This window comes from Aquarana catesbeiana, linkage group LG01 (genome assembly GCF_042186555.1).
Source record: "Aquarana catesbeiana isolate 2022-GZ linkage group LG01, ASM4218655v1, whole genome shotgun sequence".
In the NCBI taxonomy this organism is placed as follows: Eukaryota; Metazoa; Chordata; class Amphibia; order Anura; family Ranidae; genus Aquarana; species Aquarana catesbeiana.
The window spans coordinates 572,465,159-572,491,406 of record NC_133324.1 but is presented as its reverse complement, the minus strand read 5'-3'; the positions used below and the strand labels follow the sequence as shown (position 1 = coordinate 572,491,406).

Sequence of the window (26,248 nt, the reverse complement as noted above, 5' to 3'; positions counted from 1 at the left end):
ACAATGTGAATGGTGACCCTTTGATTGCTGCCTGTTCCTCACTTGCACCAGCCCTGGCTGTACTGTATCTGTGTACCTGCCTGCTGCTTCTGTTCTGTGTCGGTGCCTCTTCCAGCCATTCTCCACCTGTCCCCAAGCCCGGAGAGCCGCCACCAGGCGCCACGCTATCCCATGATTCATCTCATTCCTCCATGTACTCCGCTTCAGTGACACGGCCAGGAGAGCATGGGGGGAGGGGCTGTGCTGCTGGACATGGACAGTGTAGAGCGGAGGGAGAACGGAGAGCGGCCTCAGTGCTGGACTGTGCACACATTTTACAAACAGTGTCAGGCGGAGAGAGGAGAGGGAGGGCTGCTGCCTGACACACATCAGAGAGCGCCCTGCGGGGGGTTTCTGGACACATGATGTAACACTGTCTGTGACTGACTGACATTATGATAGCATAGAGGGGGGATTATGATTACTGTCTGGAAACACATCAGAGCGGATAGCCGGAGCTGCGCGGGGGAGAGTGGGGGGGGCGGCTGCTTGACATGTCATGGCGGTAGTTGCAAGCTCTGTGGAGGACAGTGCGGGTAAAGCATAACCAGCGGCCGGGCGTGCTAGGCGGCAGTGCGCCCTAGGCGGTTGCCTAGTCCGCCTAGCGGTAGCACAGGCCCTGGCACTGATGGGCACTGAGAGGCTGCACTGATGTGCACTGATGAGGCTACACTGATGGGTACTGATATGCTTTATGTTAATATTGTTAAAGTTGTTATTAATATTTCTTTTTAAAACAAAATTCTGTATAAAACATTTAACAGTGTAATTTCATGAGATAATTTACAAGGACGTGTTTAGGGGCGGACTTAGAGGCGGGACAGGGTAGAGGTTCGGTGGGGTAACTGGTGGCGAGTAACTTTTAAGGCCTGGCTAGTGGCTCAGGACTTGAAATTTTGAGCCCTGCCTAAATGGTATCTTAACATGACACTTTTTAGTGTTGGGTTAATCAGCAGCTGCCTGCATTACTTTTTAAAGTAAATTTTCAGACAAAAATACTTCAATTTAAAGATATCCCTCAATAGCCACAAAGGATATAAACTCAATTTATCACATACATATGATATAAATGTATGCTCTTGTCAAATTATACAATTTTTTATGTATTTTGTCTAAATTTTGTTATTCTCAATTTATAGTGATCATATATGCAGTGCCTAATAAAAGTTCTGCTGAAGAAGTCATTGTTTGACGAAACATGTAGAAATTAGAATCAGCTGCATCTGTTCCATGTATTGTATGGTCATTTATGACCACAACTTGTTGATTTTTAGATGTTTCAAAATAAAACTTAGATATATTTTTATATATTACATGTCACCGTTGTGTATTGGCACCTTAAAAATCACATATTTTGTTCTCTTGTTATGTACATAAATTAGTTATCAGTTCAGAGAATTGGTTGTTTACTGGTATTGGTATTGTTTACAATACCTTCATAACAGGTATGCGTAAATATTTTCCTTAAAGTTTGACATCATTCTTTGTAAGTGCTACAAAGAGATCTTTCATTAAGCAGTCTCATGTTTTCAGCTCAGCAAAAGGTCAAAAAAAAAAAATAAAAAACAAGCCTTACTCTCTCTCCTTCAGGTGACAACATGGCCAGTATATCATTGGTGAAAACTTTCTCCTGGTCCCCATCTGATGGTGCAGTGGCAAACTCAAGTCTAGCAATTGCATCAAAGCACTTCCTTAAGTGAGGCTGGACAGCCTGGGGATTGCGAGTCTGGGCTAGTATTTCCAATAATTCATCATTAGACAGGAAGTAAAACCTGTATAAAAATACAATACAGATACCAAGATCAACACCTGAATTCACAAAATGTGTGACAGCATCTAATGCAAGTGTCCTTAATCACCTTAGTTCATCAACCCCTTTCAGCTTGAATATAAATGTTATAAATTCTACTTTAACTAACAATCACTGCCCTGCATGGGCAAACCATACATTTGCTTTAGGTTCATAACAGATTTCCTTTACAAAATCAAAACAGTTACTCGGTGCTCTCAATTATTCTGAGCATTTCCATTGAGTTCAGCCTGTTTTTTTTTTGTCAATCAGTTGCAATTTAAAGCAGTAAACCAAATAATGAACAGTACAATGTGGACAATCTGCTTAATTAACAAAGAAGTTTGTTAGTGACCTTGGGAACACAGCGCGTTTGGATTCCAAATAAGCCTCCAGGCATTTCTGAATCTGATCAAGGAGTGTGTTGTTATTCTTAAATGTATCCAGAAGACCTGAGCAGGAAGGAACATTATATTAATTAAAGCATTTCCAGTAGCACCACGCATTATGCAATATAAAAAACTCACACAAGAATTATTTTAATAACAAGCTGTGTGGATAACATGCATGCATTGTGCAATATTATATCTAATAGAAAACAATTCTATTCTAATGAAGTTCTAGTACACAAATGATACATTGTTACATTTAGTACCAAAATTGTTGTTCAGATAAGGATTTTGCTGATTCCCATTCTCTGATAGCCAGAGAATACCCTTTACTGCTTTTCTTTATAAACATCATACTCAAGGGAATAGGAAGTTTTTGGGGGTAGTAAACAACAAGCTCTTGGTTTGTTTCAAACAAATCGAACAGAAAACAGGGAAAAAAACATCACGTCAAGCAAAATAGGTCTTGTGTTTCCATTCTTTTTATTTATTTTTCTGTTTGTTTTTTGTTTTCGTTTTTCTATGTAATCATCTAAACATTTGCATTGCTGAGGTGGCCTTTAAAGGAAAGCTATCATTTTCCTTAAAGTGATTGTAAAGTCCTAAGGTTTTTCAACTTAAAGTGGATGTAAACCCGAAAAAAAAAAAAGTCATAATATAGAGTATAAGATTTCCTATCATTTGAGCCCAGTCTTGCCGCAAAGAGTTAATCCATCTCTGAGCAATCCTCTTTTATTGTTCAGTGAGATAAAGCTTGACAAACAGAGAAAAACTTTGTCAAATCCTCCCCCTTGCTGTGAGTGACAGGTGATTTACATATCCCGTGCATTAGCCTAAGACATGCATTATTTTTTAATTCCCTCCCACTCCTTTCTTCTGCTGCTCTGCCAGGATTGGGCATGCTGAAGTCATGTGGTTACTTTCCTGTCTTTTCACTGGATATTAGAGATCATAGCAGAAGTTCAGTGTACGAAATACGCAGGAGAAAAATGCATATTGACAAGGGGAGTGTAGAGGTGGATGGGGAGTCTACTGACATCACGACTCCACCCACCAAGCTCTAGACAACAGACCCACCCACAGAATATGCAATTTTTCGGGTCTCATAACAGACAGAGGGGAGACATTTGACAGGTAAAGATACATGCAGGAGGCATGTATATTCTTATAGATAACCCCTATGGCAGTAGTTTAGAAAGGATGACATTGGGTTTACATCCACTTTAATGCATTCTATGCATTAAGGTGAAAAACCTTCTGTGCTGCAGCTCCCCCCAGATCCCCCTTTTTCTTACCTGAGGCCAATCCGAACCAGGGATGTGCATGGACGCAGCGGCTCCAGCTGCTGTCGCTCTCCAAATTGATAGCAGCAGGAGCCATTGCCTCCCGATGCTGTCAATCAAAACCTGTGACACAGGAGCGGGGGTTGGGGCCGGGTCCCACTCTCTGTGTCAATGGACGCAGCAGCGGGACTTGAGAGCAAGCCCGCACGGGTGCTCCAATGGAATGTGGCTTTCCGTGGGAGTAACCGATGAAGAGGAGGGACTTGAAGTGCCAGTGGGGCACCCCAGAAGAAGAGGATTGAGGCTGCTCTGTGCAAAACTATTGGACAGAGCAGGTAAGTATAGACATGTTTGTTATTTTTATTACAAAAAAGCAAGGATTTACAATCACTTTAATGAAGAATTCCGGGTATGGATATTTTTACATAGTTTCATTGGTCCATCCTGTGGGATCCCACTAGAAGCTGGAAATCACTCTAGTAGACACCACTACTCCAGTGATCTTCACTAGCTTCCTGGTCCCATGCCGAGTGGCTGCACTGCTGCATTGTGAACACAGGAGGTTGCCTGATTGTAATGGGTGCAGTTCAGAGAATGCTTCTCAATGTATTCTCTAACTGGAACATGTCATCACCACCCCCACTTCTCCACCTCGTCTAATCAGAAAACACTCTGTCTCCATTGCGAAAATGCAAAGGAATCACTGAATGGCACCATTGCTGAACAGACGACCTTCTGTGTTCACAATGCAGCAGGGCAGCCAACAGGGCCGACCTCGGGTAGGTGCACTGGGTGCTCCGCTCCCAGGCACCATGAGCTAAGGCAGAGGAGGGGCGCCAAAGCTCAGGTGCCGCGGATCCCCATCCTGCGTGCTCTCCCCGCCAGGAAATGATAGCAGCGGCGAGCAGAGGAGAAACTGTGTTGCCCCCCTTCGAGCCGCTGCTGTAAGGAGATGGCTCTCTGCCATTCCCCCTCCTTCCTTCAGGTCAGCAGCTGGGGGAGTGGCTGTGTCTCTGTGTGGAGAGAGCAGCTGCGGGCTCTTCTTTGCCCCTCCCTCTCTTCCTCATCCTGCTGTACTTGGAAGTGGGGAGCGGCACCCTCTCCTTCCTACTGGGCAGGAAAAAAAAAAGCAGCACAAAAGAGGATCATGGGATATGTAGTCCCAAGGACTGGCAAGCCACAGCAATACTAAGAGGGAAACTGTAACCCCCGGCATGTCCAGCTGAAGGGGAGGGAGAGAGAGTCAGGATATAGGTGGCAAGTGACACTCTGCATCTGGCAGCAGGTGAGAGTTGCAAATGACATGTTGCATCTGGTGGCAAGCGACGGTGGCAAGTGACACGCTGCATCTGGTGGCAGGCTATGGGTGGCAAGTGACACGCTGCATCTAGTGGCAGGTGACGGTGGCAAGTGACACTCTGCATCTAGCGGCAGGCGATGGTGGCAAGTGACATGCTGCATCTGGTGGCAGGCGACAGTGGCAAGTGACACGCTGCATCTGGTGGCAGGTGACAATCTCAGGGCTCCCACTGATTCTGCATTATGGTGAGTTGAACTATTTCATTATATATAACAATGTAATAATAGAAATGTGATTTGATCATCCTGACACCATGTCAAGCATGTTGTTTGATGATTTAATTGCTAACACCAGCCATTCGCCCGACAAGTCAACCCCACAGCTGATCAATCCTGAGACTACATTCCCAACCCCCCGGCGTCCTTAGCAAAATTGTCCCTGAATGGCAGTTTCGAAATGTGGTCACCCCAGGGGTGGGGGGCAGGGTGCCAATTTCCCCCCTGGACACTCTGATGTCCCGTAGGCCACACCATTTCCCTCGGGCTGTGCACGCCCTCCATCCCCTCCCTGGCTCAGTCAATAGCAGGCGGGTGTCATTAGTGGAGCATGCTCCTCAGTTCGCTCTGCATGGAAAAGATAATTTTGGGGTGCAAGAATTTGTAGACTATCGAGCAGCCAGTGGTGGTGATGGAGGTTGGGGCTGGGGGGTTGCTTATTAACCTCACCAGCCTGTGTATGTTCCAGGGCCGGACTTGGGCACTCGCATGAAGGAGGACACGGGCACGCGTATAGGAGGTAGAAGACCCAAAGCCGCGTGAGAACTCCTAATGTGAAGGGGAGACTTCTGATGTAAAGAGGGATTCTGGCATAAAGGGAGACACCTGATGTTCAGTAGGAGGCTATTGATGTAAAGAGGGACTCTGATGTTATAGGGACTACTGACTCTGCTGTAAGTAGGGACTACTGACGCAAAGGGGACTCCTAATGTAAAGGGGGGGGGGAATTCTGATGTAAAAGGAGAATTTTGATGTTAATTAGGGGGCTCACGATGTGAAATGGGGCTCCTGATGCTAGGTATGGAGCTCCTGCTGTTAGGGGGGTACTCCTGATGTGAAGTGGGGGTTCTGTTGCATGTAAATCTGACTTGCTGATAAATTTTATTTTAGTTTTAATTATGATATAAAATAATAAATGTGGGGGCCTTTTGGTGGGCGTGATTTTTTTCTTTCCTGTACATACCGCCCACTGTAATACCCTCCACACTCCCCTCCTGTACATATCACCCACTGTCATACCCTCTACACTCCTCTCCTGTACATACCGCCCACTGTCATACCCTCCACACTCCTCTCCTCTACATACCGCCCACTGTCATACCCTCCGAACTCCTCTCCTGTACATACCACCCTCTGTCATACCCTGCACACTCCTCTCCTGTACACACCACCCTCTGTCATACCCTCCAGGGGAGGAGTGTGGAGGGTATAACAGGGGGCGGAGGGTATGACAGTGGGCGGTATGTACAGGAGAGGAGTGTGGTGGGTATAACAGCAGCCATCTTTAAGCCCTGGGGACCCATAATCTCCTAGTGCCTGGGGGCCCCATGAGTTGTCAGTCCGCCCCTGGGCAGCGCTGTAACAAAGTCCCACCTCCTAGACTGGCTCTTGTAATAGACGGAACACTGATCCAATACAGTGAAATTGAATCAGTGTGACGTGTGTAGCGCTGGTAGATTTACAATCTACTGCAGATTAGGTAAATTTAGTAAATTGGGTGTTAGGAAGGTTAAAAGTTCGCCTCTCTTCCAGCTTGGCTGACGTTGTGTGTGGTTCCGTGCTGACCGATGGGTGTCGCTCTTACCACTAGTCAGTGTTGGAAAGGCAACGTGTCGAAGTGTATAGATGTTCCTCTGTCTCGGAGACAAGCTCGGTGGAGGTGGTCCTCCGAGTTGCATTCTGGGAAGGGGGTATTTATGGGACAGACGCCATGTTTTAGGGTCGTTTTACAGCCACCTGCTGGCCCTCCTGAGCGACAGGTATGTGTTAAGGAGCTACCTCGTGGTCCTCCGATCGGGAGGCCCACGATGCTGTGGCGCAGGGGTGGGTCCAGAGGCTTGTCTGGAGCCTACCACCGCGGCCAAGGAATGGTCCTGAGCTGGCGGTCCTGTGTGATGAAGCTGGTCGGCCGAGGAGATCCCAGGGGAGGACCTGTCTTGGAGAGATCACGCAGCGTGCTGGTCTATAGAGGGACCTGGTGACTCGGTTGCAGGACGTATCCAAAAGAAGTAATTATACAGCATAGCGTCGCCGGTTCGGCTTAAAGGTTCAGGCACTGTGACTGACTGTTCACTGCAGAAGATCTGATACATCCTGTGGCAGAGGATCGTGCAGATTTACCCTCCTAAGTAAGTCTGTGGCAGAGACTTTAGATTCGTGCTGCGTACTGGCTGCTAGACCGGTGAGAGAGGCCTATCCAGATGAGCAAAGAGTGTGTCCCACATGGGGAGCGTATTCCATCCAATCATCTGAAATCTACCGGGACATTTGTTGCTAAGATATTAGAAGAAGATATTTGAGTTTCTGCTAAAAGTTTCCTTTTCCACCTCTTTCCTACTTCCTAAAGTTTGACTGTTTAATAAAGCACTGAAAACGTACTCCAGTGTTGGTGCGTGTGTCGTCCAGCAGTAAGCTCAACGGAACCCCCTAGACCCGGTGCCGGTGAAACAGAGGGAAGCAAAGTGAAGGCAACAGACCCGCTTAAACCAGCAGCTCCACCGTGAGTTATTGCTTCATGTGGGGGCTCGTCCGGGATTTGTTGACCGACAATTGCAACCTAGTGGAGTGTTTTACCGGGAGTTTACAGAGAGAGCTGGACTTAAAAAAAAATATTTTTGGGAAGAGGAAAGGTTAAACTACAGGACTTTGTTTTTGGTGCGTAGACGCTGGGCACCAGAAGAGGCCCATGAGCTACGTGACTGAAAGAACAAGTGGGAGGAGTTACCCTACTTGCTACCACGTGGGACACGCATAGTGTGCTTGGCGCCAGAGGAGAAGAGAAGCCTCGTGATCGTGCTGAAAAGATCAGAGTGTGGCCATGTCTTTTCTGGCATTGCAATCGGTTGTGGGACCCAGAGTGTCCCCGGCAAGCAACGTGATGAATACTGTGCAATCTGGAACTCTGCTCACGGATACTGGAGTTCGAATGAAACCGCAGGGGAAGTTTGTCCTGTATACCTCGGGAGATGTTGAGGGACTGTGCATGGCCTGCCATCGATGTGGAGAATTGGCCGTGCATCTTCGTCCATTCGGCCGATGTCCGCAGTGTGGAGAGTATTTGTTTGCAGTGGAGCCACCTACTATGCCACCCTGTGCCTATCGGATGGACTGGGTGACAGGTATCGCTACAGTGGAAGCTGCTACCACTATAGAAAGTGAGCGATGGGCCGCCACTTCGCCTGTTGCTGCCGATAATGTTTCGGAGAGAGACACTGCTGCTGCTGTCTCATCAGGAGACATTACTGTTATTCCTGAGTCCACTACACCTGTTCCTGTAGTACTTACTCAGAGGAAGGTGGGCTATGTGAAAGCTTCTCGCGGCCGTGGTCGAGGCCTACCCCAGAAGTTACCTGAGCCGGAGCTACCAGGGCCTACGTCTGCAACGGGTAAGTCATTGTTGGGGACTGTAAATAAGTATTTGCCAGCAGAAGAATTGAGAGACCCTGAAATAGAATCCATGTTGGATCTTTCCGGGAATGATGACTTGTTCGAAACCATGTCGCAAGAGCTATTGTGGTCACAAAGCGAAGATGTTGCCTCCACAATGACCCTTCCTGAATGGACTGCCATGAGTTCTGGGAAGACGTCGCCCTGTGTGGAGACGCACAGCGCTATTGCTGGGACTTTGTCAAAAGTTATTGATTCGCTACAGACACCTGCTGGGTCTATGGTGAAAAAGTCATTAGACTCCTGTGTACCGCCTTGTATAGGAAAAGACAGATCTTTGCCAAAACTTGCTCGCTTGCAAAGGATGTTAAACAAGCATGTGGCCGCAGAGTATGGATTAGAATTTCCTAATGTGCCCCAGGATGTCATGCGGGAGATTGAAGCTAATCGGGAACTTTGGTACAATGAAGCTGTTTGGGACTACTTATCTGTGCCTAAGCCCTTTAGAAAGACTGGATGTTCCGTCCGGATGGATGAACGTTTTAACGGATGCTTTGTTCATTGGAACTATGGTCGGCATATCTATGCTGATAAAGTGGTGATCTGCAGACCGGGAAAGGACAATGCTGTGTATTTTATCACCACTGTAGATAAAGAAGGAAAATATGTGACTCTATCAGATCCTCGGTTCTACTGGTAATTGTGGACACTAATACCTTGAAGATAGTTAGATAGTGACAGGGCAAAAGAGATCTGCGTGGTCAAGATTTGCGGATCCTGTTCTATCAAACTTCTGTTTGATAGCCGGATTTCTTTGATAAGAAAAGTTCTTATGCAGGGATGGACTCCTAAAGATTATATATATATATTGGTATGGATTATAGGAAGAGAGTCTCATTTTAAATGAGGCTTTGCTCCTGGTGCTGTGTAGTGTATATACGTGTGTTTAAATATGTTTCTTTTTCAGGGATCATCGGATCATATGCAGAGCTGGGAGGCTTTTCAGCTAGTTAGTTAGTGAGGAAATAAATGTATATTGTGGTTTTGTTCGCGGCTGTGAACATAATGTTTTATAGATATAAGTGTTATAATGTCTTTAAACTGTCCTTTTCTTCTTTCTCCTTGCCTAAAGTCTAAAGTTATGAGAAACTCAAATGCTACTCTCAGGCTTGAGAGTTACTGTTACTGCGTTAAGGACAGTCGTTGGGGACAACGTCTATTGTAGTGGGGGAGTATGTAGCGCTGGTAGATTTACAATCTACCGCAGATTAGGTAAATTTAGTAAATTGGGTGTTAGGAAGGTTAAAAGTTCGCCTCTGTTCCAGCTTGGCTGACGTTGTGTGTGCTTCTGTGCTGACCGGTGGGTGTCGCTGTTACCACTAGTTAGTGTTGGAAAGGCAACGTGTCGAAGTGTATAGATGCTCCTCTGTCTCCGAGACAAGCTCGGTGGAGGTGGTCCTCCGAGTTGCATTCTGGGAAGGGGGTATTTATGGGACAGACGCCATGTTTTAGGGTCGTTTTACAGCCACCTGCTGGCCCTCCTGGCCGACAGGTATGTGTTAAGGAGCTACCTCGTGGTCCTCCGATCGGGAGGCCCACGATGCTGCGGCGCAGGGGTGGGTCCAGAGGCTTGTCTGGAGCCTACCACCGCGGCCGAGGAATGGTCCTGAGCTGTCGGTCCTGTGTGACGAAGCTGGATGGCCGAGGAGATCCCAGGGGAGGACCCGTCTTGGAGAGATCACGCAGCGTGCTGGTCTATAGAGGGACCTGGTGACTCGGTTGCAGGACGTATCCAAAAGAAGTAATTATACAGCATAGTGTTGCCGGTTCGGCTTAAAGGTTCAGGCACTGTGACTGACTGTTCACTGCAGAAGATCTGATACATCCTGTGGCAGAGGATCGTGCAGATTTACCCCCCCCCCAAGTAAGTCTGTGGCAGAGACTTTAGATTCGTGCTGCGTACTGGCTGCTAGACCGGTGAGAGAGGCCTATCCAGACGAGCAAAGAGTGTGTCCCACATGGGGAGCGTATTCCTTCCAATCATCTGAAATCTACCGGGACATTTGTTGCTAAGATATTAGAAGAAGATATTTGAGTTTCTCCTGAAAGTTTCCTTTTCCACCTCTTTCCTGCTACTTCCTAAAATTTTACTGTTTAATAAAGCATTGAAAACATACTCCAGTGTTGGTGCGTGTGTCGTCCAGCAGTAAGCTCAACGGAACCCCTAGACCCAGTGCCGGTGAAACAGAGGGAAGCAAAGTGAAGGTAACAGACCCGCTTAAACCAGCAGCTCCACCGTGAGTTATTGCTACACGTGTATCATAGGAGCTGGTCCAGGAGGCGGGACTTTGTTACAGAGGCTGCCCGGGAGATTCAAATCCAAGCTCCATGACAGTAGGAGATCGTCGCCGCTCTGTTTGATCCAGAGGCACTGGTAGGCTGCAATTGGTGAGCACTGACAGGCTGCATTTGGTGGGTACCAATAAGCTGCATTTGAGGGGCACTGATAAGGCTGCATTTGGTGGGCACTGGTAGGCTGCAATTGGTGGGCATTGGAGGCTGCATTTGCTGGGCACTGGCAGGCTGCAATTGGCGGGGTCTGGAGGCTGTATTTAATGGGCACTGGTAGGCTGCATTTGATGGGCACTGGCAGGCTGCATTTGATGGGCGCTGGTAGGCTGCATTTGATGGGCACTGGTAGGCTGCATTTGTTGGGCACCGATAAGCTGCATTTGATGAGTATTTGATGGGCACAGATAAGGCTGCATTTGGTGGGTACTGATAGGCTGCAATTGAAGGGCACTGGTAGGCTGCATTTGGTGGACACTGATGAGGCTGCAATTGGTGGGCACTGGTAGGCTGAATTTGATGCATTGATCTCTTGTATAATTTCTGCAGTCTCTGACATCTCTTGTATCATGTCTGCAGCCTCTGACCATCTCTTGTATCATGTCTGCAGTCTCTGACAATCTCATGTTGATACAAGTACATATCTGCAGTCTCTGACCATCACCTGTAGTATGTCTGCAGTCTTTGACTATCTCTTGTATCATGTCTTCAGTCTCTGACCATCCTTCTGTATCATGTCTGCAGTCTCTGACAAACTCTTGTTGATACAAGTACATATCTGCAGTCTCTGACCATCTCCTGTAGTATGTCTGCAGTATGTCTGGGGGCTCTTTCTAACAGACTCTCTAACAGAAGCCCTCTATCTGTCCATTAGAGAGACCCCCCTCCAGGTCCCATTAGATTACTCTCTTCCTGTATTTTGTTTATTGTTAAGAGATCATGGGAGGATCCCAGGGTAACGAAGACTCTTAAGGGGAGCATTTCTGTGTTTAAGTCGCTGCCATAGAAACGTTTGTAAAGGGGAGGAGTTTGTAAGGTGACCACCCCCATGTGGGGGTGTCAGAAATATTTCTGGACCCAGGTGCATGTGACCCTAGGAAGCTAGTAAAAATCACTGTAGTATTGGTGCCTTCTACAGTGATCTCCAGCTTCCAGGGGGCATCCGCCAGGTGTGATACTGTATATACATAGTTACATTAGTCCAAGCTGGATCAATGAAACTATTTAAAAATATTCATACCATTCATACATGGAATTCTTCTTTGAAAATAATTTTTAAGTGAATCTAGCACCATATATATTTTATGATAACTGCACATGTGTTAAAGTGATATTAAAGGCAATCTTTGTTTTTTTAGGCAATGTTTGTTAATAATAAACATGTCATACTTACCTGCTCTGTGTAGTGGTTATGCACAGAGCAACCCCAATCTTCCTCTTCTTGGGTCTTCCGACAGCGCTCCTGGCCTCTCTCTCCTGCCGAGTGGCCCCAGAGCAAGCAGCTTGCTCTGGGGGCACCCAAGCAGGCTTGCTGCCGAGCCACAATGGGTGTCCATTCACAAACAGAGCCATGGCTCAGCTCCGCCCCCTCTCTCTCCTCATTGGCTCACTGGCTGTGATTGTCTCAAGAGCTAAGGCTCTTGTTCTCATTGCTGGATCGCAATAGGGCTCAAGTAATTATTAGGGGAGGCTGGGGGGGGGGAGCTGCACACAGAAGTTTTTTTTTACCTTAATGCATAGAATGCATTAAGGTAAAAAAACTTCTGCCTTTAGACCCACTTTAAGTTGTCGGTAAGAGTAATGCCCCGTACACGCGATCGGACTTTCTGACAAAAAAATCGTGGATTTTTGTTCGAAGGTTGTTGGCTCCAACTTGTCTTGCATACACACGATCACACAAATGTTGGCCAGCAATTATGAATGTAGTGACGTACAAGACGTATGTGATATCTCCATTACGAACGCTAGTTTTACAAGACCGAGCGCCTCCGGCTTGTACTTGATTCCGAGCATGCATGGACTTTTGTGCAACGGACTTGTGTACACGCGATCAGAAAGTCCGATAACAAGAATTTGTTGGCGGAAAATTTGAGAACCTGCTAGCCAACATTTGTTGGCGGAAAGTCCGACAACAAATGTTCGATGGAGCATACACACAGTCGGACTTTCCGGCAACAAGCTCACATCCAACATTTGTTGTCAGAAAATCCGATCATGTGTACTGGGCATAATACTTACAGGTAATTATTCACTCTTAGTTATCTTTGCTTAGGTATCATTCAGTGTCAGCATCTACATCCTGGACTGAGATACTAGCTCAGAGATGACCAATATTGTAAATCCTGATGCTTGAGCAGTAAATGGGTGTCCCAAATGTGACAGTTCAGCTCCCAGCTACAGCCTCCCATCTGTTTACTTGTTAAAAAGTTACAGTGTTGTAGTCTGATTACAAATAGTGAAGAAGGTGGTGTGCTAGGGAGAGGAAAGGTATTCTCCTGGCTGCAGCAGGCTGATGATATTATCTCAGCTTTGGCAAAGTTATCTATTTGATCCCAAAGACAGCTTTTTGATAAGGTACAGTACATCTTTGTTTTCAATTACTGTATTTTGTTGCTGTGTATCAGGACATGTCAGGAATTTATTTATGCAGACTTAAGTTACAAACAGGTCCACTTTAACATGTTCTCTCTGTCCCTCATCAACTATGGATTTTCTAAAACAGACCTCAGATCACAACATCACCCTCTCTTAGATACCACAGTCTATGCAAAGCTTGATGGAGGTTCAGTTTCAGCTGGCTGATGGTAATGTAAGTATACAGATTTCTGTATGTTGGGGATGCCAGCTGTTTGCAGGTGACTGTCTCTTTGTTTATTACAACTGCACTCACTCTATTTAAAAAATAATTAAACTGATAACATTCAAATTATTTCATTCATGTGAACCTATGACTCCAATCTGCAAAGCAATGAATAATGAATACCTGGTTGAGTAGCTGCTCTAAGAGCATTAGGTAAACGGTTCACTTTCCGCATTATTTCTTTCCAGGATTTATCCACTTGTATAAACATCTTGGCTTCAGCCGGTAGTTGCCTTTGGATATCAGGAGCACTAAAAATACTTTCTAAGTACAGCCAGTTCCTTTGACAGGTCAGCCACTCATCCTAAAAAAAGGATAAAGAGTAAAGTGCATGCTAATAACTAATTAAATCAAGAAGTGCAAAGCACATGAACCGATATTAGCCAACTTGTTTTTTGTTCACAAATATTAGATAAGCAAAAGATAAAAAAACATATTCAGAACATTTCTGCAATACATTCACCATGTTTTGCCTCTTTAAAAACACTGCAAAAACTGCAAGTACACAAAAATCTTTGCTTTGCCAGAAATCCAGTGAGCTGCTAACTTCCTGTAAGAAGCTGACAACAAGGTGCCTCTTCTGCGCAATAAAAATGGTTTATTGGATTCTTAAAAAAAAAAAGAGGGTAACATTTTGCATTGAATTTTTTTATTAAATTATATAATATAAAACAAACATTACCAAAACGTATTAATTGTAATAAAAACAGAGTTTTTATAACAAAAATACCATAAAAATCATAAAAAATAAATAATCTCAATGAATTTATTGTAAGCTATTCTAACTTAACATCCTGTGTTTTTCCAATTAAAGATATTTAGTTTGGGAAACTTAAATTAAAATGTTTTTTACCTTAATGCATACTCCCCCCCATATCACCCTCCTAAATTCTTTTACTGTGCCTGATCTCAATCCAGAGATGCACGAGAGCAGTGGCTCTCTCCACTCTCTCTCTCACTGGTCATGGTGGCAGCAGAGGGAGCCATTGGTCCTTGCTGCTGTCAATCACAGCCTGTGAGGAGGGAGCGGGAGGGCCAGGTCGAGCCAGGCCGAGCCACGCTCTAAGTGTCAATAGTACGGCTCGATAACAAGCCCGTATGAGTGCCCCCATAGCAAGTGGCTTGCTATGGGGGCACTTGGCAGGGGGGAATAGTGAAGAGCATCAGTGGAAGACCAGATAAGAGATGGATTAGGGCTGCTCTCTGCAGCCACAACTATGGGAAAGAGCAGGTAGCTATAACATTGTAATTAAAAAAAATGTAGGTTTACACTCACTTTAATCTCCCTGACGGTTTTCCCGAGTGTGGCTCAGGGTGGATTTTCAGTACCAAAAGCAGTAGCCCCGAGCCACACTCGGGATCGCATTGCAGGATCCAGGAAGAGCTTACTTACCTTGTCCCCAGGATCCTGTGATGTGTCCCTGCTCTGTGTGCGAGCCGTCCTCAGCCGGATCTATTACACTGCCGAGCTCTTTTCCCTGCGAGCATTGCGCCGCACGGGGATAGAGAACGGCGCCAAATTCAAAAAGTAAACAACACAATACATATACAGTACACTGTAATCTTACAGATAGCATTACTGTATCAATTTATTTCACACCCCTTTTGTCCCTAGTGGTTTCTCCAGTGCCCTGCATGCAATTTTATATTATAAATACTGTTCTTTCTGCCTGGAAACTGGAGATTGTCCATAGCAACTAAAAAGTGTCCCTTTACATCAAAAGTGGTTTTAGACCAGCTAGAAAACAGCGATAATAAATTAGAATCATTTGCCAAATTGAGTGATGATAATTTGTGGGGAAATTCATCATCAAACACTGAAAGTAATGACAGTGACAATTCTGCAACTGAGCAAATTTCAGTGTTTTTGATTTGATTACATTATTGAATAATTTTTATTATTTGTTATAATTATTTATAGTTATTTATTATATTATAATTTATGATTTCATTTTTCAAACTTTATCATACCCAGGATGTCTACTAGACTCTTGTTTGGACAGATTTAAGTGAGTTATTCCTAAGAATTTCAGGCCTGCAATATAAAACGCCAAATTTTCATGCAAAATAATTGTACTACTTTCAGCATCAAAAATCGGACATCATACCGCCAGGGAGGTTAAGTGAATCATATGAATTTACAATTTTATTTTGTGGTAACAAAATATTGCCATATATACATTTGTGCTCATAAGTTTACATAAACTTGCAGAATTTATGATTTCTTGGCCATATTTCAGAGAATATGAATAACACAAAAACATTTCTTTCACTCATGGTTAGTGTTTGGCTGAAGCCATTTATTGTCAATCAACTGTGTTTACTCTTTTTAAATCATAATGACAACAGAAACTACCCAAATGACCCTGATCAAAAGTTTATATACCCTGGTGATTTTGGCCTGATAACATGCACACAAGTTGACATAAGGAGATTTGAATGGCTATTAAAGGTAACCATCCTCACCTGTGATCTGTTTGCTTGTAATTAGTGTGTGTGTATAAAAGGTCAATGAGTTTCTGGACTCCTGAAAGACCCTTGCATCTTTCATCCAGTGCTGCACTGACGTTTCTGGATTCTGAGTCATGGGGAAAGCAAAAGAATTGCCAAAGAATCTGCGGAAAAGTAGACATGTGCACACTGAAATATTTCGTTTCGGAATTTCGTTTTCGTCCGAAAAATAAATTTATTTAGTTACTCCTGAAATTCGTTTTTCTTTATTTAGTTTTCCGTTAAAAACTTGCATTCATCCGAAAATCCAAATGAATTAAGGTCGAATCTGTCATTGAAGGCTTATGGTGTCTGTCGAATGTTCAAAGAAGATTCGAAGGAGCAGCTAAAAGTGGATTCTGCAAAGTCAAACTCTAATCAAGAAGTGGAAAATGAGGGGCTCTGTTGAAACCAAACCACGGTCAGGTAGACCAACTAAGATTTCAGCCACAACTGCCAGGAAAATTGTTCGGGATGCAAAGAAAAACCCATAAATAACTTCAGGTGAAATACAGGACTCTCTAAAAACATGTGGTGCGGCTGTTTCCTGATGCACAATAAGGAGGAACTTGAAGAAAGATGGACTGCATGTTCAAGTCGCCAGAAGAAAGCCATTACTACGCAAATGCCACAAAGTATCCCGCTTACAATACGCCAAACAGCACAGAGACAAGCCTCAAACCTTCTGGCACAAAGTCATTTGGAGTGATGAGACCAAAATTTAGCTTTTTGGCCAACACCATAAACACTACACTTGGAGGAGAGTCAACAAGGCCTATGATGAACGGTAAACCATTCCTACTGTGAAACACGGAGGTGGATTGCTGATGTTTTGGGGATGTGTGAGCTATAAAGGCACAGGAAATTTGGTCAAAATTGATGGCAAGATGAATGCAGTATGTTATCAAAAAATACTGGAGGAACATTTGCATTCATCAGCCAGGAAGTTGCGCATGGGACGTACTTGGACATTCCAACATGACAATGATCCAAGGCCAAATCGACCTGTCATTGGCTACAGCAGAATAAAGTGAAGGTTCTGGAGTGGTCATCTCAGTCTCCTGACCTCAATATCATTGAGCCACTTGGGGAGATCTCAAACATGCAGTTCATGCAAGACAGCCCAAGAATTTACAGGAACTGGAGGCTTTTTGCCAAGAGGAATCGAAAGCTTTACCATCTGAGAAGATAAAGAGTCTCATCCACAAATACCACAAAAGAGTTCAAGCTGTCATTGATGTTAAAGGGGGCAATACACGGTTATAAGAACTGGAGTATGTAAACTTTTGTTCAGAGTCATTTGGGTAGTTTCTGTTGTGATTATGATTTAAAAAGAGTAAACACAGTTGATTGATAATACACGGCTTCAACCAAACACTAACCATGAGTGAAAGAAAAGTTTTTGTGTTATCATATTCTCTGAAAAGTGGGCAAGAAATCATAAATTCTGCCAGGGTATGTAAACTTATGAGCACAACTATATCTATATATCTATAGATCTATATCTATATATATCTATAGATATATAGATATAGATATCTATATATATATATATATATATCGATATATATATATATCACTGGAAATTTTACACAGCACCTTAAATACTTTCACATTATCTAAGGTCCCCATATCACATACAGTACATACGCCAATTACTACCAGCAGAGTCTTTGGAGTATTGAAGGAAATCCATGCAAGCACAAGGAGAACAATATATATTACCATATATGACCAAATTTAATGAATGGATTGTCAAAGAACAATAGAACTTCTGGTACTTCTGTATCATGCGATCTGGTGCCAGCAAACACATTGTATTTGCAACCTACGTATGGGGTGTCATTAGCATTGCACTGACACTCACTGCAAATCACAAGTGCAGTGTGTTTTGAACACAGTGTGGGAAGTGTGCAGGCGTGCATAGCGTTCTGGTGTAAACTGGCTCTAAGTCAAGCTGAAAAATGGTAACTATATTTATATACATTATCACAAACACTATTATGCTAATGGTTCTTACAAGTGTTTGATTAAACAATCCCAAATTTCTTTGCCATTCATCAACACGTGGCTTGATAGGTCCAACATAACGAGAGGATGCAATAGTCGATATGTTTATAGTGCTGTCATCCAGCAGAACCTGAAGAAAAAGAAATATGCCTTGTTAGGTTTCTTTCTCTGCATTCAATTAACATTTAATATTTGCAGTATGGCTGCTTTTATTATTAACATATAGACTCTCCCAAACACAGCGGGCACATTTTTGAAACTCACAAAGGCTGACATGTTCAGTCTCTGAGCCCTGCATATTTGTTATCTTAAATGCGTTTATATAATATGCATATTCCAAATGCATATTTTTTTCTGTTTCAACTAGGTTACAAAATGTGCCAATGATCGTACACAAATTTTAAAAACATTTCTTAAAATGTACATTTAATTTATGAAGGCATTTAATTTATGAAGAAATCCATTATTTAAATTTAATGTATATCCAACACTTTTTTTCTTAATTTTTGAATAGCGTAGAGAAGGGTTAAAAACCTCTTTTGTTTTTGTTTTTTTTTTTGTCTGTGTCCCATTGGGTAAATTTACCTTCACCATCTGCCCAAAAACACAACAATAAAGTAAAAGAAAATCTCCCAATGTGAGATGAATTCCACCCTTTGCCCCCATCACATCGATTCCGACCTTGAAATCGTGCGCATGATTTAAAAGCCGCACGTCAGTCCGACTTCAGGTGCGATTTAGCTGACATCTGCGTGACTTCATGCACAGATGTCTATGCAAGTCGCACCTGAAATTTTCAAAAATAGCGCATGAACTGCTTTTTCAAATTGGTGTCGCACTGCAAAGCACCTATTTGAACAGTTCCATTGCTGAAATTAGGGTGTCCTCATAATTAGATTTTCACTTGACACTTGTTGTGGGAACAACTCTAAAAAATTAATATTCCCTCACGTTTTCTTCTTGGTGACAAGAGGCAGCAATAACAATTTTACAGAGGGTCTAATTTTATCAATTTTATATTTGCTTTATTTTTGCTTTTTTATAGTAAAATCATCATAGAAGTAGGCTGAACAGTCCTGGCTAAACTTCCCTTGTTTGTCTGAGGATCCTAGATCTTCTGGTAAAAAATACAATCCTGCCAGCATACTCTGGATTTTCCTAGAAGAGCCTTTCTCAAGTAGGGTTGCTTCAGAAATTTTTTAGAGGTTCCTTGAACAGTGAGTATAGCAGACTGATATCCTGCCTGACAGGGCGCTTACATTCAGTGCTGGGACAAGGTCATCCAGTGCCCAGGGCAAAGATACCAAACTGCGCCTCCCTCCCCCCACAATGAGTGAGCTTAGGGGATCCCACTCCCAGCAGCCACACACTTTTCTCAGCATCACTGCACAGATCTGGATCTACCAATCCAGTTTCGGAAGTGCACAGTGATGTTAACGAACTTTCGAACTGTATGCTCTCCGCCTCTCCTGGTTTCCTTGCGCTAATTATAAATAGTACTGGACTGCCCAGAGGCAAAAACAAAAGGCCGAGCATGCATACCAGTCACAGGTAAGTATGTAGTTGCACGGGTTAGGTAGAAATAATAGGTTAGTTATGTCAGATCACCTAGCTATGAATTAAAGTGATTCTAAAGGAAATACTTTTTTTAAAAAAGCACAAACACGCTACACATACCTGCTCTGTGGTTTTGCACAGAGCAGCCCTGATCCTCTTCTTTTTGGGTCCCCCCATCAGTGGACCAGGCTCCTCTCCCTTGCCAAGTGCCCCCAATAGCAAGTCTGTTGCTGTGGGGCACTCGAGAAGGCTCACTCCCGAGCTGAGCTCTGTGTGTCCATTCAAACACAAAGCGTGGCTTATCCAAGCCCCCGCTCTCTCTTTATTGGCTTCACTGGCTGTGATTGACAGCAGCAGGAGTCAATGGATTCCACTGCTGTGTGAGCCAAGGAGGCGAGAGAGACCCAGGAGAGCCACTGCTCTCTGGACAGAGATGGACTCAGGTAAGTATAAGGGGGGCTGGGGGGGGGAGCTGCACCCAGAAGTTTTTTTTTACCTTAAAGCATAGAATGCATTAGGGTAAGAAAACCTTGAGCCTTCAGAACCACTTTAAGCATATGTTATGAACAAAAGGTGTGGAAAAAAGCAACGTGTCAAAACACTGGGTACATGTGTGTGTGTTGCCTTTTTAAATTTTAAGAGTTGCGATTTGGACTTTTTTACTCTTTTACTTTTTGTCTAAAATAGCTTAGGCCCCTTTCACACTGGGGCAGTAGGGGGCGTCGGCGGTAAAACAGCGCTATATTTAGCGCTGTTTTACCGCGGTATTCGGCCGCTAGCGGAGCGGTTTTAACCCCCCGCTGGCGGCCGAAAAAGGGTGAAAACCCCTCGTATAGCGCGGCTATAGCCGCGGTATTACCGCGGTATAGCCGCGCTGTCCCATTGATTTCAATGGGCAGGAGCGGTTTAGGAGCGGTGAATACACCGCTCCTTCACTGCTCCAAAGAAGCGGCTGACAGGAGATTTTTTCTTCTCCTGCCAGCGCACCGCTTCAGTGTGAAAGCCCTCGGGCTTTCTCACTGAACAAACAGCGGAGGCTGTTTAGGGGCGGTTTGCAGGCGCTATTTTTAGCGCAATAACGCCTGCAAACCGCCCCAGTGTGAAAGGGGTCTTAAAGCGGTGGTTCACTTTTGAAGAAAAAGATGTAAAGATGAACTAACACTATACACCCTCACCACTTCCCACTTACCTCCGGGGCTGCTAAGCTGTCTGTGCCCACGGAGCTGCTCCAGCAGTCCAGGGATTTGAAATCTACGCTCTTTTGTCTCTTTCTACGGAGCTTCCTGGGACAGATCAAAAGGATTTTGATTGGTCAGTGCCTGAACAATTAATTTCTTTGGTCTGCCCCAGAAGGAAGAGAGGGAGAAGAGGGGGGAGTTCAAATCCCGGGACCACTGGACCAGCTTTGTGGGCACTGACAGCTCAGCAGCCCTGAAGGTAAGTACAGTGGAGACCAGAAAAAGGGGGGTGTATGGGGTTAGTTCACCTTTTCATTTTTTTCTGAAAATGTATCCAGAGATATATCACATGTCAATGAACTTACATTAACACATTGTACTGATCTTGCAGGGAACAATTCAGTAGGCAGGTAAAGAATATGCCCTGATTACTCAGGGTGAGATGCATCAATACTTGTATTGTTAGCCCCAAAGACAGCCTGATCTTTAAGCAATGCTGTTGCAAGTATCAGACAGTGATCTGATATTTAAAGTGAAAGGAAAGGCTTTCCTATAGTTCACCCCCATATAATCATAAACCATTGTAATATCACATCTGTATAGTTCGATTTTTCAAAGAAAATGCTTTTTTTCCACCTTTTTTTCAAATTTAAATAGTCCGCCTGTCATGTCATTAGGCTTTATTCCCCCACTTCAGCAACTGGGCGTGTCCACCATCTTCCTATTCCTATCATATCTGGAAATGTTCTGAATATGACAGCTATCCATCACTCCTCCAAGCCAAACTAAGGCTAGGAGGAAAGGAGGAGCTGCAGCACATGGTGCCGATGGTCGGGTGGGATAGGGGCAGGGGCAGGGGCGGGGATGGAGACAGGGTTACTCAGAGCCCAGCAATTTAAAAAATGCATAATATAAAAGTTTTTTTTTGACATAGTAAGCATAGGAAAATTTTGATTTTGAGTGTAATCACATATTAAGTGTAGCTTTACATGTAGGAAATTTAGTGCTGAATTTTTATTGTAATACCCTTCTTAGTGTTGTATATTGTTCTACAATATATAGCTGTCACTTTAAAGTTACCCCATAGGAACAAAAAAAGGCAAACTTTAAATAACACTGCAAAGCAGATCGTAAAAAAGTGCATGCCCTTATCTCTCATATTCCTATGCAAGTTTTTTAGATTTTTTTTTCTTTTTTTTTTTAGATTTTTCAGATTGGTTAGATTCAAATGTAAGTCTTTTGTCTTGTTAAATGTAATGCCCTGTACACACGACCGGTTTTTACGACGGAATTCCGCTCAAGCTGTCTTGCATACACACGGTCACACCAAATTCCGACCGTCCAGAACGCGGTGATGTACAACACGTACGACGAGACTAGAAAACAGAAGTTCAATAGCCAGTAGCCAATAGCTTCCGTCTCGTACTTGCTTCAGAGCATGCGTCGTTTTTGGTGCATCGAAACAGCATACAGACGAGCATTTTTTCCGATAGTAATTTGTTCCGTCAGAAAAATATCGAACATGTTCTCTATCTACTGTAAGTCCGTCTGAATTTTCGACAGAAAAAGTCCGATGGGGCATACACACGGTCGGAATATACGATGAAAAGCTCCCATCGGACTCTTTCTGTCGGAAATTTCGCTTGTGTGTACGCGCCATTAGTTTCTCATGGACATGCTATCTATGATCTCGGGATTGTGTACAAAGAAACATATGTCCACTATTTTTATAGTTCCAAACATCTACATGTCAATTGATGAAACTACCAGTATATCCATCTGTTATTCAGCACAGGCTAACCTGTAGCCTTTGTGTAAGTGTCTTCTATCACAGATAGCCAGTGATGGACAGGGCATACAAAACAGCTCTGGCATATATGGCACACTAACATGCATCTGTGCACATGACCTAAAATTCCTGAACTCATATGGCATACTATATTCAAGTAACTGGTATTACACTTTAAAGTTCAAAAGGTTTAGGGGAGTATAGGTTGAAATAGAGTTTCTTACTGTATTATAATAAGACTATTTCAGACTGAGCCGGACAATGTTGCTTGATGGCCTTCTAGATTGCCAGGTGTGACAAACAATCACACTTGATCCAGGACAGGTTTTCCAACAGGGTTTATTACCAGTGGCACTTTTTCAGGTACACTGGTGGTAGCAGAAGCACTCACAGGCTGTGTAACCCTCTCCCTTGTTGCACCTCCTTCAAGAACTGCATACCTTCCACCCTTGAAATCTCTACCACTACTGTAATCCCTTGCACCACCACAATCCCTACCCTCCCCATCTTGGAAAGTACAATAAAAAGAGCCTAAAGCTGTTGGCCAGATAAAATAGTAATATAATATTCTTGTTCTTATTTACATGAAAATTATTTTTAAAGGTTTAGTTATTTAACCTGACCATAACATAAAAAAACTGCAAAACCACTATACAATCCCTTTATGACACTGATAAACCCAAGCATGGCAGTCTACTTTCTTCCTCTGCATGTCCTCCAGTTGCCACATGTTAGTATAACCACTGAAGAAACATATGTAGAAAATGTATCCCTTTACTACTTTCCCAATATCTACAGTGGGGGCCAGACAGCAACCTGTAGCTCGCGATCTACCAGTAGATCATGGCCTGGTGTCTGGTAGATAGCGGTCTGGGCTTGCTGACCCGCCATTCCAAAGCACCAAACAGAGTGCAGTGCAGAGGGACCACTTGTAAAGTTGGAGCTGTAGTAGGAAACAAGAGCCACATAAACAGATGCCTCCTCTGTAGTGGTGGCTCCTATCCTATGTGGAATGATACCAACTGCACTTCACCTCTTATCCCGGCTAGCGGTCTCCAGAGTGGTGCCAGGAGCAGGAAAGAAGAGATTATCGAGTCAGTGTGAAGCAATACATTGGGTATATTAGTATAGGTCTGCTTTCACACTGATGTGCTGAGGTTTATCCACACTGAGGGTGCAGTGCAGAGTACCTGGAGCTTTCCTGTGGGTTTGCTGCACTTAGCCATAGATTTCTATTATATCCTGCGGGTTTGGTGCGCTTTCTGAATGCAGAAGTTTTGGTGCACTTTCAGAAAGTGCACCACACCTGCAGGATATTATAGAAGTCTATTGCTAAGCGCAGCTAACCCAGGAAAGTCGCAGATGCACTGCGCTGCACCCACGGCGCAGATAAACCGCAGCACATCAGTGTGAAAGCAGCCTTATAGGGGGCTCAGAACAGTAAGGGTTCAGTTACATTTACAGTTTGGGGGGTGGTAACCCCCCATAGTTAAGACATATTTTTACCACCTCCACCCCAACCGCACCCCCTATAGCTGCAGTGGTCAGGGGTGTACACATGTCACAGCCGCAGCAGGAGTTATACGCCCTGTCATGGCTGGTGGGTGTAGCATCTGCCAAACATGACACATGTAAATGTGTCATGTTTGGCAGGTAAAGTAAATGTGTCAAGTAAATGAGGCCAGTCTGCAAGAGCCCTGCAACCTTGTGCAGTACAGCAAACAAGCACCATCTGCTTTAACCCACTGGACCCTGTAGAAGCATGCAGTTGCGGGGAGCTTGCAGAGTGGCCCTATTTACTTTAACAGGCCACGATTTACAGGTGGCAGCGCTCACCAAAAGCAACAGGGGGCTTAATTCCTGCTGCGACATGTGTACACCTTTGGCTGCTACCTCGGCAGCTAAAGGGGGTAGGGATTGTAGCTGGTAAATTCAACTGCAGGGTTTTATCACCCCTCAACCTTAGGTGTGAATGAGCCCTAATTCAATTAAGGGCTCATTCACAAGTGCAGCAGCCACTGCTGCTCCTCTGAAAAGTGTGTTTGACAGGTGGTGAGGAGGTGGTATGTTGCCTCCTCACCACCTGATTTAAACCCATGCTTGCTGTGCAATACATGCAATTATGATACGGTAGTACGCAGTGGCGTAGCGTGGGGGGTGCAGGGGGTGCCGTGGCCCCGGGCGCGACATTTAGGGGGGCGCCAGTATGTGTAACTGGCTGCCTCCTCCTAATTTCTCGATCCTGTGTCCCCGGCCCGGCCGCCATGTTAAGTGGCCAGCGCCCTGTGATTGGGCGTATGGGGGTCATGTGAGGCGTAGGGCTGGCCTGTCCTAGATCGCTCCTGAAGTCCCGCCTCCGCACATGACCCCCCCATACGCCCAATCACAGGGCGCCGGACACTGAACATAGCTGCAGCCAGAGTGCAGGGGAGAGAAGAATGTGAGCCACCGCTGTCCTCTCCTCCTCCTCCGGATCGATGCAGGCCAAGATAAGAAGGTGAGTGAGAGTCTTGTTACTGGCCGGGGGGGGGGGGGGGGGGCGAGAGAGAGAGACTGTAGGCAGGACAGTGTAGTGTAGTATAGTGGTTAGTATAGTGTAGTTTAGTATGGAGGTCAGTGTAGTGGTCAGTATGGGGGGCAGTGTAGTGTAGTATAGTGGTCAGTGTAGTATGGTGGTCACTATAGTGGACAGTGTAGTATGGTGGTCAGTATAGTGTACTATAGTGGACAGTATAGTGGTTAGTGTAGTATAGTATAGTGGTCAGTATAGTATAGTATAGTGGTCAGTATAGTGTAGTTTAGTATGGAGGTCAGTGTAGTGTAGTGGACAGTATAGTATAGTGGACAGTGTAGTATGGTGGTCAGTATAGTGTAGTATAGTGGACAGTATAGTGGTTAGTGTAGTATAGTATAGTGGTCAGTATAGTGTAGTTTAGTATGGAGGTCAGTGTAGTATAGTGGTTAGTATGGTGTTTAGTGTAGTGGACAGTATAGTGGTCAGTATAGTGTAGTGGACAGTGTAGTGTAGTATGGTGGTCAGTATAGTGGACAGTGAAGTATAGTGGTCAGTGTAGTGTAGTATGGTGGTCAGTGTAGTATAGTGGTCAGTATAGTATAGTGGTCAGTATAGTGTAGTGTAGTGGTCAGTATAGTGGACAGTGTAGTATAGTGGACAGTGTAGTGTAGTATAGTGGTTAGTATAGTATAGTGGTCAGTATAGTGTAGTTTAGTATGGAGGTCAGTGTAGTGTAGTGGAAAGTATAGTATAGTGGACAGTGTAGTATGGTGGTCAGTATAGTGTAGTATGGTGGTCAGTGTAATGTAGTATAGTGGACAGTGTAGTATGGTGGTCAGTATAATGTAGTATGGTGGACAGTGTAGTATGGTGGACAGTGTAGTATAACAGACAGTGTAGTATAGTGGTCAGTGTAGTGTAGTATAGTGGTTAGTATAGTGTAGTTTAGTATGGAGGTCAGTGTAGTGTAGTGGTCAGTGTAGTGTAGTGGTCAGTGTAGTGTAGTATGGTGGTCAGTATAGTGGACAGTGTAGTGTA

General features: G+C 44.3%; 1 protein-coding gene across 1 annotated transcript in view; it reads right to left on the bottom strand.

Annotated features, from left to right (window-relative positions):
* DNAH6 (dynein axonemal heavy chain 6) overlaps positions 1-26,248 on the bottom strand; it is a 416,108-nt gene that overhangs the window by 271,628 nt on the left and 118,232 nt on the right. Inside the window, exons 21-24 of the mRNA XM_073597481.1 lie at positions 18,182-18,301; positions 13,795-13,975; positions 2,184-2,280; positions 1,616-1,811 (exon numbers count right to left, since the gene is read on the bottom strand). Of these exons, the coding sequence (XP_073453582.1) occupies positions 1,616-1,811; positions 2,184-2,280; positions 13,795-13,975; positions 18,182-18,301 (594 nt within the window). The remainder of the gene's footprint in view (positions 1-1,615; positions 1,812-2,183; positions 2,281-13,794; positions 13,976-18,181; positions 18,302-26,248) is intronic.